The 13,871-nt window shown below is 51.8% G+C and overlaps 1 protein-coding gene across 3 annotated transcripts in view; it reads right to left on the reverse strand.

Moving 5' to 3' along the window:
* TMEM240 (transmembrane protein 240) overlaps nucleotides 1-13,871 on the reverse strand; it is a 49,344-nt gene that overhangs the window by 7,472 nt on the left and 28,001 nt on the right. For all 3 annotated transcript variants that reach the window (XM_060259508.1, XM_060259507.1, XM_060259509.1), the window contains exon 3: nucleotides 902-1,110. In XM_060259508.1, coding sequence (XP_060115491.1) covers nucleotides 902-1,110 — 209 coding nt within the window. The remainder of the gene's footprint in view (nucleotides 1-901; nucleotides 1,111-13,871) is intronic.

Below are 13,871 nucleotides of genomic sequence, written 5' to 3' on the forward strand. Positions count from 1 at the left end.
GAAGAAGGGTTTGCCCCGAAACAAAATTGGATCGGTTCTTGATTCATTGGACTGTAATTAATTTTGATTATTTTTTTTTTTTGGACAGTAGGAGTGTTGAGCACTAGATGGTCTTTTGTCTGTACCATTGAGATATTCATCAGAGGACATATATTTTGGAATAGACTGAATATATACTGAATACATACTGCATATTTTTTCTACACGAAGTGAGAGTGTCGTTATTCTACAATCCCCAGGTGGGAGCAGGGGATCCCCCAGCTTGGAGGCCCTCCCCCCCGCTTCAGGGTGATCAGAAAGCGGGGGGCGGGAGGGAAATGTCTCCTGGGCACTCCATTATTCCCTGTGGAGACTGATTCCCATAGATTATAATGGAGAATTGATCTGCAGGTATCTGGGCTCCAGCGGGCTATTTTTGAGGTAGAGGCACCAAATTTGCAGCTTAGCATCCAGTGCCGTTCTTCAAAACACCCTCCAAGTTTCAAAAGGATTGGACCTCGGAGCCCAATTCTATGAGCCCCCAAAGAAGGTGCCCCTATCCTTTATTTCCAAGGAAGGGAAGGCATTTAAAAGGTGTGTGTTCCCTTTAAATGTGATGGCCAGAACTCCCTTTGGAGTTCAATTATGTTTGTCACACCCTTGATCCTGGCCCCACCCCCAAAGTCTCCTGGCCCCACCCCCAAAGTCTCCAGATATTTCTTGAATTGGACTTAGCAACCCTTGCTGGAGCCCTAGGAATCTACCACCTACCAATTCTATGGAGATCTGTTAGGAAGCTCCCAGCGCCCAGCTGAGTTTCTTGAGGTCTTTCTCCTTTGACCAGCTTTCAGCCTTCCGTAGCCCCCGCCCCCGCCCGCCTCTCCTGGCTAAATCCACCCCTTCCGGCCACAAAGCCACTTACCATACCGTCGACTTGTTCTCCAGGCTCGCACGGCGTAATGGAGGACCCCATCCATCCACACCAGGAACCAGCTTATACAGAAACCCAACAAAAGTCCCAGCATCAGGTCGATTTCTTGCTTGGTTACATTGTCAGTCACAAAGTAGTTCTCGGAGGAATCCACTACGGATTGGTCTCCGTCGTAGGGGATGACATAGTGGACGTGGTGCCTGTCGGGAGGTGGGGAGGGAGACAAGAAAGGAGGGGAGCATCAGCGATTGGGGGACCAGGGAGAACAGACCGGTTGCTGGGAGGGCCCATTTCAAATTCCTGACTCCTGTCCATCGAAACTGCAAGACCCTTGTTTTGTTTCTCCTTTTGTAAAGGGCTTTTTTTTTGTAGCAGGGACTCCTTTGCCTATTAGGCCACACCCTTCTGATGTAGCCAATCCTCCAAGAGCTTACAGGGCTCTTATTCCAGGGTCTACTGTAAGCTCTTGGAGGATTGGCTACATCAGAGGGGCGTGGCCTAATAGGCAAAGGAGTCCCTGCTACAAGAAAAGTCCCAGTAAAACTGAACATGCGATTCCTATTTTCACACCCTTCTTGGTTTCCTGACACCATATTTTTGGCCATAAAATAGATCCATCTTTCAACATGTATTTATTATTTATATTGTGTCTTTCTCCCCAGTGCGGACTCAAAGCTACTTACATCATTCTCCTCTATTTTATCTTCACAACAAGCCCAGGGGGTTGGTCAGGCTGCGAGCCTATGACTGGCCTAAGGTCACCCAGTGAGCTTTCATGGCAAAAGTGGGGATTTGAACCAGATCCTAGCCCAGGGGTGGCCAAACTTGCTTAATGTAAGAGTCACACAGAATAAATGTCAGATGTCTGAGAGCCGCAAGACATTCATGTCAGATGTTTGAGGGAAGGAAGGAAGGAAGGAAGGAAGGAAGGAAGGAAGGAAGGAAGGAAGGAAGGAAGGAAGGAAGGAAGGAAGGAAGGAAGGAAGGAAGGAAGGAAGGAAGGAAGGAAAATAGATGGGGAGGGAGGAGGAAGAGACAGGTGGAAAGAAAGCAACTTTAACTTTAAATGCATTCTCCAAGCCGCCAGCTAGCTTGGCTCGGAGAAGTGACTTAAAGAGACAACTGCCTTCTCCAAGCTGGCTGATGGGTTTACTGGGGCTTTTCTTGTAGCAGGGACTCCTTTGCCTATTAGGCCACACACCCCTGATGTAGCCAATCCTCCAAGAGCTTACAGTAGATCCTGGAATAAGAGCCCTTTGAAAGCCACACAATCTATGCGAAAGAGCTACATGTAGCTCCCAAGCCACAATTTGGCCACCCCTGACCTAGCCCAACACTTTAACCATGCTGTCTAGTGTAGGGTTGCCAAGTCCAATCCCAGAAATATCTGGGGACTTTGGGGGTGGAGCCAGGAGACTTTGGGGGTGGAGCCAGGAGACACCTGGGTGGAGCTAGGAGGGGATGGGGGGAAACGGCGCCGGGGAGCGTGGCGAGCCGCCCCGTCTCGGAGCGGGTGACGCCGCTGCGCAGCTGCCGCCTCTTCTCCGCTGGCCGTGGCTGCTCCTCCAAGATGGGCTCAGGTTGAGCCCATCTCGGAGGAGCAGCTGCGGTGGGGGGGGCGGTAGCGGCACGGCGGCCTCGCCCGCTCCACTCCGCCTCTGGGGTGGAATCGGAGAGGGGGTGGAGGCGGGCCGGGGGTGTGGTGAGCCGCGAGTCCGGGTCCTAGAAGGGCCCGGATTCGCGGCTCGCCATGCTTTTGGCCTGTCTCCGCCCTCTCCTTCTCTGGTTTTGCCTGCGCTGCTGCCGCCTCTTGGCTGCTCCTCCGAGATGGGCTCAGCCTGGGCCCATCTCGGAGGAACAGCTGCGGTGGGCGGGGAGGGGGCGGCAGCAGTGCAGCCCGGCAGCCTCGCCCGCTCCGGGATTGGGGCGGCTCGCCATGCTCCCCGGCGCCGTTTCCCCCTCCCCCCGCTTCCAGTTTTTTTGGGAGCGGGGGAAGAGGGTGGAAATCCTGGGGTCCCCCGCCAGGGCGGGAGGGTTGGGAAGCCTAGTCTAGTGTGTTTCCTTAAATCTAATACATTATAATACAGCCCCCACCATGAATTGCATTTTTAAAACATCTTTTGAGCCTATCTTTGCAGTCACACAAATGGCTAAAAATCAGCTTTTCACCCATGCTTTAGTTTTGCAAGCAATGTTTTTTTAAAAAAACAAACAAAAAACCCTGCATAAATCAGGGTTTGGGCAAAACATAAAATAAAGTTTTAACCAACACAATAAATTGATATTAGCAGAAATGGAGAGACCATATCAATATATACACTGCTGTAACAATCATTAACTCTTGGATCTTTATTTACCAACATGAATTTGAAAGCAAGGAATCGTTCTTCTGTCGATGGGAAACAAAACAGTAATCAATAAAGCACAAAAAGAAACAATACCTGAATAGGATAACAACATGCGAATTTGGATTATTGACAGGTGTGACAAAATGGAACCTTGTTGAATGCCTTTGCTAACTATTCGATGGGTCAGCTGGTGATAACATCACCATCTTCATGTATTTGAAGGGCTGTCCTATAGAGGAAGAGCCCCGTGGCGCAGTGTGGTAAAGAAGAAGATGTTGGATTTATATCCAGCCCTCCACTCCGAATCTCAGTCTCAGAGTGGCTCACAATCGCCTTTATCTTCCTCCCCCACAACAGACATCCTGTGAGATGGGTGAAGCTGAAAGAGCTATCACAGCAGCTGCCCTTTCAAGGACAACTCCTGCGATGGCTATGGGTGACCCAAGGCCATCCCAGCAGGTGCAAGTGGAGGAGTGGGGAATCAAACCTGGCTCTTCCAGATTAAGAGTCTGCACACTTAAGCACTACACCAAACTAGCTGCATTATGGCCCACTACTAGGATTGCCAATCCCCAGGTGGGGGCAGGGGATCCCCCAGTTTGGAAGCCCTTCTCCCACTTCAGGGTCATCAGAGAGGGGGAGGAAGGGAAATGGCAGCCAGGTAATTACCCTAGGCAATTACCTAGTTTGCCTATAGGGTTGCCAAGTCCAATTTAAGAAATATCTGGGGTCTTTGGGGGTGGAGCCAGGAGACATTGGGGTGGAGTCAATATCAAGGCTGTGACAAGCATCACTGAACTCCAAAGGGAGTTCTGGCCATCACATTTAAAGGGACGGCACACCTTTTCAATACTTTCCTTCCATAGGAAATAATGAAGGATAGGGGCACCTTCTTTTGGGGCTCATAGAATTGGACCCCCTGGTCCAATCGTTTTGAAACTTGGGGGATATTTTGGGGAGAGGCACTAGATGCTGTACTGAAAATGTGGTGCCTCTACCTCAAAAAACAGTTCCCCCCAGAGCCCCAGATACCCACAGATCAATTCTCCATTATTTTCTATGGGAATAAATCTCCCTAGGGAATAACAGAGTTCCCCACAGACATTTCCCTCCCCTCCCCCCCCGGTTTCTGACGACCCTGAAGCGGGGGGAGGGCCTCCAAACCGGGGGATCCCCTGCCCCCACCTGGGGATTGGCAACCCTATTTGCCTAGCAGCAGGGCCGTCCCGCTTGTGGGACTCCAGGCAGCTTACAGTGCCGAGAGCCCTGGGCTGCTAAACCAGGTGCCCCCCCCCCCCCGCCAAACCACAAATCCCGCTGTGGGCCCCACCAAGCACGAAAGCCTGGCTACGGCCCTGCTTCCAACGCTCGAGCACTGATCATCATTCTGTACAGCTCTAGGGGATGTTTGCTGCCGCTGCTGCTGCCGCCCCTGCCTTAATGCTCGCGCACGCAGGCTCCCAGCTGCTTCTGGCTCTGTTCACTGGGGGGGGGGGGGGGGGCTGGGACCACTCCGGCATGTGCTGCCACAGCAGCCGGGCAGCCAATCGGCTTCCGGAAAGGACAACCAGCGTCAACCACATGCCTGCCGGCATTGCAACAGCCCGCATCAGGCCACTGCAGAAGGGACTTGGGTTACTGCAGCGTGCAAGAAGACTGCACTTTTCGAGCAAAAAGCCGCTCCAAGGACTGGCATCTGTTCCCGCTCTCCCTGGTGACCTCTTCTCGAGAATCCCGGTCGGATAAATCGTCCCTCTTTCTGCACTGTTGCAAAAAGCCTGCTCCAATGGGGGCTTCTGCACACGAATGCGCTCCTCCACATCCCAACCCGCCCCCCCCCTCCTTGCTCTGTGGAAGTTCAGCGTGCATTTTGACTGCACTGGAAGATGGGCAGAGAAAGCCAGGTTTCCTCCCCTCCCCACTCCAAATCCTCATCAATCTAGAGACATTCAATGTATTCCACATTGCAGCTATTGTATAACACAAAAAAAAGAGAGAGAGAGAGAGAGATTCAGGTTTCAGATAGCTTTTTTTTTTCCTTAAAGGAGGGGAGTTTCTTTTGGATGACACATTGCTCCAGAAGTCAATGCAGGAAAGACGACTTTGGAGGAATTCGACTTGCCAGCAGTTGGGGTGGGGCGCGGGTGGGGGGGACGACAAGCAGGCCAAAAGGGGATCTTGCAAATGCACAATCGTCCCTGATTCCACCCGTGGAATGTTGGAGAACAGGCCTTTTGGCTTCCAATACTTTCCTTCCTTCCTTTCTGCAACCTCGGGGGGGGGGGGGGCGGGCGGGATTCATCAGAAGCCCTCTTGAATAGATGCGCAGAGAGAGAGACCTGAGAGAACGTCCAAATATTGACACGCAACCCGACTAGGGTTGCCAAGTCCAATTTAAGAAATATCTGGGGACTTTGGGGTGGAGCCAGGAGACATTAGGGGTGGAGCCAAGATCAAGGCTGTGACAAGCATCACTGAACTCCAAAGGGAGTTCTGGCCATCACATTTAAAGGGACGGCACACCTTTTCAATGCCTTCCTTCCATAGGAAATAATGAAGGATAGGGGCACCTTCTTTTGGGGCTCATAGAATTGGACCCCCTGATCTAATCGTTTTGAAACTTGGGGGATATTTTGGAGAGAGGCACTAGACACTGTACTGAAAATGTGGTGCCTCTACCTCAAAAAACAGCCCTCCCAGAACCCCAGATACCCGCGGATCAATTCTCTATTATTTTCTATGGGAATAAATCTCATATTCATATGGGGATAATAAGAGTTCCCAGCAGACATTTCCCTCCCCTCCCCCCCTGCTTTCTGATGACCCTGAAGCGGGGGGGGGAGGGCCTCCAAACCGGGGGATCCCCTGCCCCCACCTGGGGATTGACAACCCTAAACCCGACGGCGTTCCAAGGGTGCACGGCTCCAAAGTTGTTAACAGCCCTTGATTGCAGAAATGAAAGAGGAGGGGCTTGTGCCTTCATCCCAACTGCACAGGAAACTCCAATGCCAGGCAGCTGCCCCCCCCCCCCCAAATTGCAGTCTCCAGAGATTCTCCATTTTCTTTTTAAAAACCAGGTGTCCTCAGCGTGGCTTGAAATGACTGCAGGCCCATCAGAGGCAGCTCAAGGGGAGTCTAAATAACAGGCTGAGGTTCTGGGGGTGCCGTAGGAGAATGAGGATTGCCATCCTCCAGGCGGGGACTGGAGATCTCCTGCAATTAATGACTGATCTCTAGACAAGTTCACTTCTCCCTGAAGGAAATGGCTGCTTTGAAAGGCGGGCTGTATGGCAATGCATCCCCTACTGAGGTCCCTCCCTTCCCTAAACCCCATCTTATTCTCCCCTGACCAGTGCAGCTCCCTGAGGAGACAGCACTTCACACACACACACAGGCTAATCTGACCCAAGGTCCCTGGCAGAGCAGGGATTTGAACCTGGGTCTTCCTTTCCTTTCAGGTAGCCGGCTCCAGGTTGACTCAGCCTTCCATCCTTCCGAGGTCGGTAAAATAAGTACCCAGCTTCCTGGGGGGAAAGCGTAGATGACTGGGGAAGGCAATGGCAAACCACCCCGTAAAAAGTCTGCCGTGAAAATGTTGTGAAAGCAACGTCACCCCGGAGTCGGAAATGACTGGTGCTTGCACAGGGGACCTTTCCTTCCTTTCCATCCAATTTCATCCTGCTCTCCTCCAAAGAGCTCAGAGCACATAGTTCTCCCCTTCCTATTTTATGTGCACAAGTAACCTATGAGATAAGCTGGAGGAGCAAAGGGCACTGAAGTGGACCACAGACCCTGGTGAGCTTCCCTCTGGGCCTCCCAAATCCTATGCTTAAGGGCTGTCATGGGAGGAGCCGGCATGGCTCAACCCCTTCAAGGCTATTTCCAGTTTTGCACATTCAACTTTCAGAAAAGAAACTTCAAACTAAGTTTCTAGTCTTGATGAAGACAGAAGGAAAGACCAGCAAAAGTCCATTCAATAAACCGCTAAGACAGGGGTGGTCAAACTGTGGCTGGGGAGCCACATGTGGCTCTTTCACACATATTCTGTGGCTCTCAAAGCCCCACTGCCTTGCTGGCTGGCTTGGAGAAGGCATTTCTCTCTTTAAATCACTTCTGCAGTCCAGCTAGCCGCTTGGAGAATGCATTTAAAGTTGCTTTCTTTCCACCTCGCTCTCCATCTACCCCCTTCCTTCCTTCTTCCCCTCCCTCCCTCCCTCCCTCCCTTCCCTTCCCTTCCCTTCCCTTCCCTTCCCTTCCCTTCTTGAAGCTCCCAAACATCTGACATTCACATCTTGTGTGGCTCTCAAACATCTGACGTTCACGTCTTGTGTGGCTCTCAAACATCTGATGTTTATTCTATGTGGCTCTTATGTTAAGCAAGTTTGGCCCTCCCTCCACGAAGAAATACAACTCCAGTGTTCCAACGATGGGATGATTGACAAGCTTTTTTTTTTCTTTTTGAGAAAAGGACATCTCCCTTAACACTGACTGCAACGTCATCACTTTTAAACAAACGGGGCTACCTACGTTTTGCGCTGACCCACCAACCATTCCTCCCCGGCAATATATATTTCATCTGCTCACTCTTGTGCAGGTCTCTGTTGGGTTTCTGGCAATCCCCAGAGCTACCACCTTTGCTTCCAGCTATTCCCCGGAAGTGACATCATTGTGTGGGCAGCTACGCCCCCCACATCATTCCTCTGCATCTCCTACCCTCCTGTCCATTGCCAGGTTTAGCTCAGCAACCCAACCTGGAGATCTCCTTCCTTGGAAGTTTTTCAGCAGAGGCTAGACACAGGGCCGGCTCGCCCACTAGACAAAATAGGTGGTTGCCTAGGGCACCGGCAGGGTGGGGGCGCCGACTTTGGCCTTACCCCTAGGCAAACACCTCCTCATCCCTCTCTTCCCCACCCCAGGTCTATTTCAAAGCCCAGAAGGGCAGTGGAGCCGTGCTCCCAGGTGATCTAAAGGCACCCCCCGCTGATCAAGAATCCCAGCTACAAATACAAGTTGATGGGGTGTGAACTGGCAGAGACTGACCAAGAGAGAGATCTTGGGGTCGTGGTGGATAACTCACTGAAAATGTCAAGACAGTGTGCATTTGCAATAAAAAAGGCCAACTCCATGCTGGGAATTATTAGGAAGGGAATTGAAAACAAATCAGCCAGTATCATAATGCCCCTGTATAAATCGATGGTGCGGTCTCATTTGGAGTACTGTGTGCAGTTCTGGTCGCCGCACCTCAAAAAGGATATTATAGCATTGGAGAAAGTCCAGAAAAGGGCAACTAGAATTATTAAAGGGCTGGAACACTTTCCCTATGAAGAAAGGCTGAAACGCTTGGGACTCTTTAGCTTGGAGAAACGTCGACTGCGGGGTGACATGATAGAGGTTTACAAGATAATGCATGGGATGGAGAAAGTAGAGAAAGAGGTACTTTTCTCCCTTTCTCACAATACAAGAACTCATGGGCATTCGATGAAATTGCTGAGCAGACAGGTTAAAACGGATAAAAGGAAGTGCTTCTTCACCCAAAGGGTGATTAACATGTGGAATTCACTGCCACAGGAAGTGGTGGCGGCCACAAGCATAGCCACCTTCAAGAGGGGTTTAGATAAAAATATGGAGCAGAGGTCCATCAGTGACTATTAGCCACAGTGTGTGTGTATATATAACATTTTTTGCCACTGTGTGACACAGAGTGTTGGACTGGATGGGCCATTGGCCTGATCCAACATGGCTTCTCTTATGTTCTTGCTGATTGATGGTAAAACAGCTCAGCGCTCACCTTCTATGAGCACCAGGGCAGGCCAGCAGCAGTGCGAAGGAAATGCATCCTGAAAGGGCGCTGCCGCTGCTCCCCACTTCCACTTCTGGGATGGAAAGGAAGTGGGGAGGAGGGAGCAGTGGCAGCACCCTTTCAGGATGCGCTATTTTACCCGCTGATCAGCTGATTGGCGGGGGGTGCCTTTAGATCGCCCAGGAGCGCAGTTCCACCGCCCTTCCGGGCTTTGAAATAGACCTGGGGTGGGGAAGGGAGAGAGAAGGAGCGGTGGAGAGGGGAGGGGAGAAGTGCAGGGGCATGGCGCCACAGGGGACATGGGGGCGCTATGGAGGGGGGGCGGAAGGCTGGCCGGTGCTGACTAGACAGCCATGTAACAGCAAGACTGATTCTGTGAACTTAGGCAGATCATGAGAAGGAGGGCAGGAAGGGTTGCATCGGTGCTTAGTTCTCGTGACCCGTTCTTACACCCCCAGGGAAATGCTGTTCACCACTTTGGGGTCAAGAAGTAGTTTTCTCCAGGCCAGAGAGCCTGGAGATTTTTGCCATCTTCTTGGCGCGGAGCAGGGGTCACTGGGGATGTATGTGTGTATGGGAGGTAATTGTGAAGTTGCTGCTTTGTGCGGGGGGTTGGGCTAGATAACCCTGGAGGTCCCTTCCAGCTCTACGATTCTATGATCTCCTGGAATTTCAAGAGATCCGCTCCCCTGGAGCAAATGGCAGCTTTGGGCTGCGATATCACATCACTGCTCAGTTCCTCCCCCACCCCAAACACCCCCTTCCCCAGGCTCTGCTCCCAAATCTCCAGGAATTTCCAACCCAGAGTTGGCAACCTGAGCACACAGGGAGTTCCAGCGCTTAGTCTGTCTCAAAGCTATTTTGGGGGGGGGGGGGGGGTTGTAGTAGGAACTCCTTTGCATCTTAGGCCACACACCCCTGATGTAGCCAATCCTCCTGGAGCTTACAGTAGGCCCTGTAAGAAGAGCCCTGTAAGCTCTTGGAGGATTGGCTACATCATGGGGGTGTGACCTAATATGCAAATTGAGCTCCCGCTACAAAAAAAGCCCTGCCTAAGAACATAAGAGAAGCCATGTTGGATCAAGCCAGCAGCTGATCCAGTCCAACGCTGCGTCACAGAGTGGCCAAAACCAGATCCGAGTCTTTGCCCCCCAATATTCTACCGATCCCAGGTAAAACCCGGAGAGAAGGATGCGGGCCTATTGATAATTGACAGGAGACATGGTTGCCCAAAAGGCTTACTCAAATGTCTGCCTGGGGGAGGCGGGGAGGAGGGAAAATGACTCTGGGGAAAGGGGGGAGGAAAGGGATAGGCGTGTCATTCGGCAACCAGCAAAGACGAGGCCAATTAAAAAGCAGAAACTGTTTCCTTTGTGCTCTAAACGAGCCGATCGATGAGATAATTTCCCTACGTTGATCGCTGCCGATTGCAGCAAAGGGCCGATGCATCAAGACGGTCCAGGCGCCCGCCATGCGCAAGGCAGCCAGCAAGGTCATTGGAAAAGACCCCATGAGGCTGTTCATGCTCCGGCGCGTTATGCAGCGATTACAAGAACCCATTAGCGGCTCTCTAATTCGCGGGCCCTCTCCAGCATCACCCAGCTTCGTCATCCCGTCTCCCTCGCTGGAAGGGAGGGGAAAGCTTTCCAAATTGGACTCTTTGGAAGCTCTCGAGCTGGGCAGTGGCCTCGAGGCCCTTCTTGTGGGTGTCTGGCCTACTCAGGGCAAGCGCGTGGGAGTAGGTGACCTAGGCAATTGCAGGTGCCCCCTCCCCGTGCGCACTGTCCCTGAGCCTCAACTGGACCCTAAGAGGTCGGAGAAACTCCTCAGAAACGAGTGGCGCTTTCAGGTCTCGCCAGAGAACGCCAAGGCCTAAAAGCGCTGCTTGTTTCTGGCGCTGAAGGGTCAGAGGAATTCCCCCGCCCCTCAGCACCCAAAAACAATGTCTGGGTACATCATGCCCCACACATGAAAATTTAGCCCCGTGTGAGCGGGGTGGGCACGTGTCGGGCGGTAGGGTTGCCAAGTCCAATTTAAGAAATATCTGGGGACTTTGGGGGTGGAGCCAGGAGACTTTGGGGATGGAGCCAGGAGACATTGGGTGGAGCCAAGATCAAGGCTGTGTCAAGCATAATTGAACTCCAAAGGGAGTTCTGGCCATCACATTTAAAGGGACGGCACACCTTTTCAATTCCTTCCTTTCATAGGAAATAATGAAAGATAGGAGGACCTTCTTTTGGGGCTCATAAAATTGGACCCCCTGGTCCAATCTTTTTGAAACTTGGGGGGAATTTTGGGGAGAGGCACTGGATGCTATACGAAACATTTGGTGCCTCTACCCCAAAAAAACAGCCCCCCCCCAGAGCCCCAGATACCGTGGATCAATTCTCCATGATTTTCTATGGGAATAAATCTCCATAGGGAATAACAGAGTTCCCAGCAGACATTTCCCTCCCCTCCCCCTGCTTTCTGACGACCCTGAAGCAGGGGGGAGGGTCTCCAAACCGAGGGATTCCCTGCCCCCACCTGGGGATTGGCAACCCTATGGGGCGGGCATGGCCTCGGGCGGCAGAACTCCACATGCCTGCCCTGGGCCTACTGCACTGACCCAGGAGTTTCATTTTTCAGAGGTCTAACCATCTCAGCGTGTCTTTTTAAAGCAAGGTCCTAGTCCTCATGACTCAATAAACTCTGAATTCTCAGCCTGGCTGAACTGCCTTATGGGTCTAAAACCCCCCACAATTATTATGAGTTAACAATATATTTGACATTTGCAACATAAAAAGACATTCTCGGGCTCTCTGAAGGTACCAGGACTGGATTAGGTCGCCTGCAAGTTGAACAGTTTCACACACTATCTGAAGCAAACCACTCTCTGTCTGGGCCTGGCTGCCCATTATACTGTTGCTAGGTTCCCTTTGGTTCCGTCAGCAGACATGCCCTCAAAGTCCCCCGGTAAGTGGAGAGTGCCATCAAGTCACAGCTGATGTCAGGGATGGCCAAACTTGCTTAACGCAAGAGCCACATAGAATAAACATCAGATGTTTGAGAGTAGGGTTGCCAAGTCCAATTTAAGAAATATCTGGGGACTTTGGGGGTGGAGCCAGGAGACTTTGCGGGTGGACCAGGAGACATTAGGGGTGGAGCCAAGATCAAGGCTGTGACAAGCATAATTGAACTCCAAAGGGAGTTCTGGCCATCACATTTAAAGGGATGGCACACCTTTTCAATGCCTTCCTTTCATAGGAAATAATGAAGGATAGGGCACCTTCTTTTGGGGCTCATAGAATTGGACCACCTAGTCCAATCGTTTTGAAACTTGGGGGATATTTTGGGGAGAGGCACTAGATGCCGTACTGAAAATTTGGTGCCTCTACCCCAAAATAGAGCCCCCCCCCAGAGCCTCAGATACCCGTGGATCAATTCTCCATGATTTTCTGTGGGAATCAATCTCCATAGGGAATAACAGTTCCCAGCAGACATTTCCCTCCCCTCCCCCTGCTTTCTGACAACCCTGAAGCGGGGGAGGGCCTCCAAACTGGGGGATCCCCTGCCCCCACCTGGGGATTGGCAACCCTATTTGAGAGCCACAAGGCATGAATGTCAGATGTTTGAGAATCACAAGGAAGGAAGGAAGGAAGGAAGGAAGGAAGGAAGGAAGGAAGGAAGGAAGGAAGGAAGGAAGGAAGGAAGGAAGGAAGGAAGGAAGAAGGAGATGTGAAAAGAAAGCAACTTTAACTTTCAGTGCCTTCTCCAAGCTGCTGGCTGGCCTGGCTCAGAGAAGTGATTTAAACGAGAGAAATGCCTTCCTTCCAAACCAGCTTCAAGAGCCCCACAATATTTGTGAAAGAGCCACATGTGGCTCCTGAGCTGCAGTTTGGCCACCCCTGCGTGAGGTCAACCCTGTATGATTTCCAGGTAAGAGGGTAACAGGGTTGGTTCACCATGGCTTGCCTCTGCGCAGCGACCCTGAGCTTCTTTGGTGGTCTCTCATGCAAATGAACCATAAGAACATAAGAGAAGCCATGTTGGATCAGGCCAATGGCCCATCCAGTCCAACATTCTGTGTCACACAGTGGCCAAAAACCCCAAACAAACCCAAGTGCCATGAGGAGGTTCACAAGTGGGGCTAGAAGCCCTTCCACTTGCCCCCCCCCAACCACCATGAAGAGAGCATCATTGCCCTAGACAGAGCATTGCCCTAGACAGAGACTCCAACCAAGTTGGAGTCCCGTAGATCCTGAATGCTAGAACATCCCCACGCGATGTGCCCGGCGTGATGACATCAGGTGACCTCATCGCGCTGGATACATTGTCGACAACAGAGCTCTTTGGGGGTAGAGATCCCCCTCCCCCCTCCGTATCCTGCTCCATACTGATGGGTTGGGGGCCCCCAAACTGGGGAAAATCCCACCCCCAGCAAGGACTTGGCAGCCCTTGGTCTAAGGCAGCTTCTTATGTTTGCATGATTTATGTCCCTGGGGGTGTTTTGCTTTCCTGAGGGTTACGCCCTTCCTTCCTAATCAGGTCTCCCCCCCCCCACACACACACACATCTTACGAATGGACTTTGCCCCCACATGTTACGAGAACACAGAGCCCCCTGAATCCTCAGAGGGAAGAGAATCAAGTCACCCGCTAAGAACTGGAAAAGAGCAGAGCAGGGGCTGACAAGCAAGTGAATTAGAGTTCTTTGCTGCCAAGAAAAAGTGGAGCGGCTGTCCGGTTCCATTTCTGCATTTCCCTGGTCAAGTCTATCGAGCGACAGTCTTTCCCGGCTAATGAATTCAAGGCTGCTTGTGCCTTTCCCATCT

This window comes from Heteronotia binoei, chromosome 18 (assembly GCF_032191835.1).
Source record: "Heteronotia binoei isolate CCM8104 ecotype False Entrance Well chromosome 18, APGP_CSIRO_Hbin_v1, whole genome shotgun sequence".
Classification (NCBI taxonomy): domain Eukaryota; kingdom Metazoa; phylum Chordata; class Lepidosauria; order Squamata; family Gekkonidae; genus Heteronotia; species Heteronotia binoei.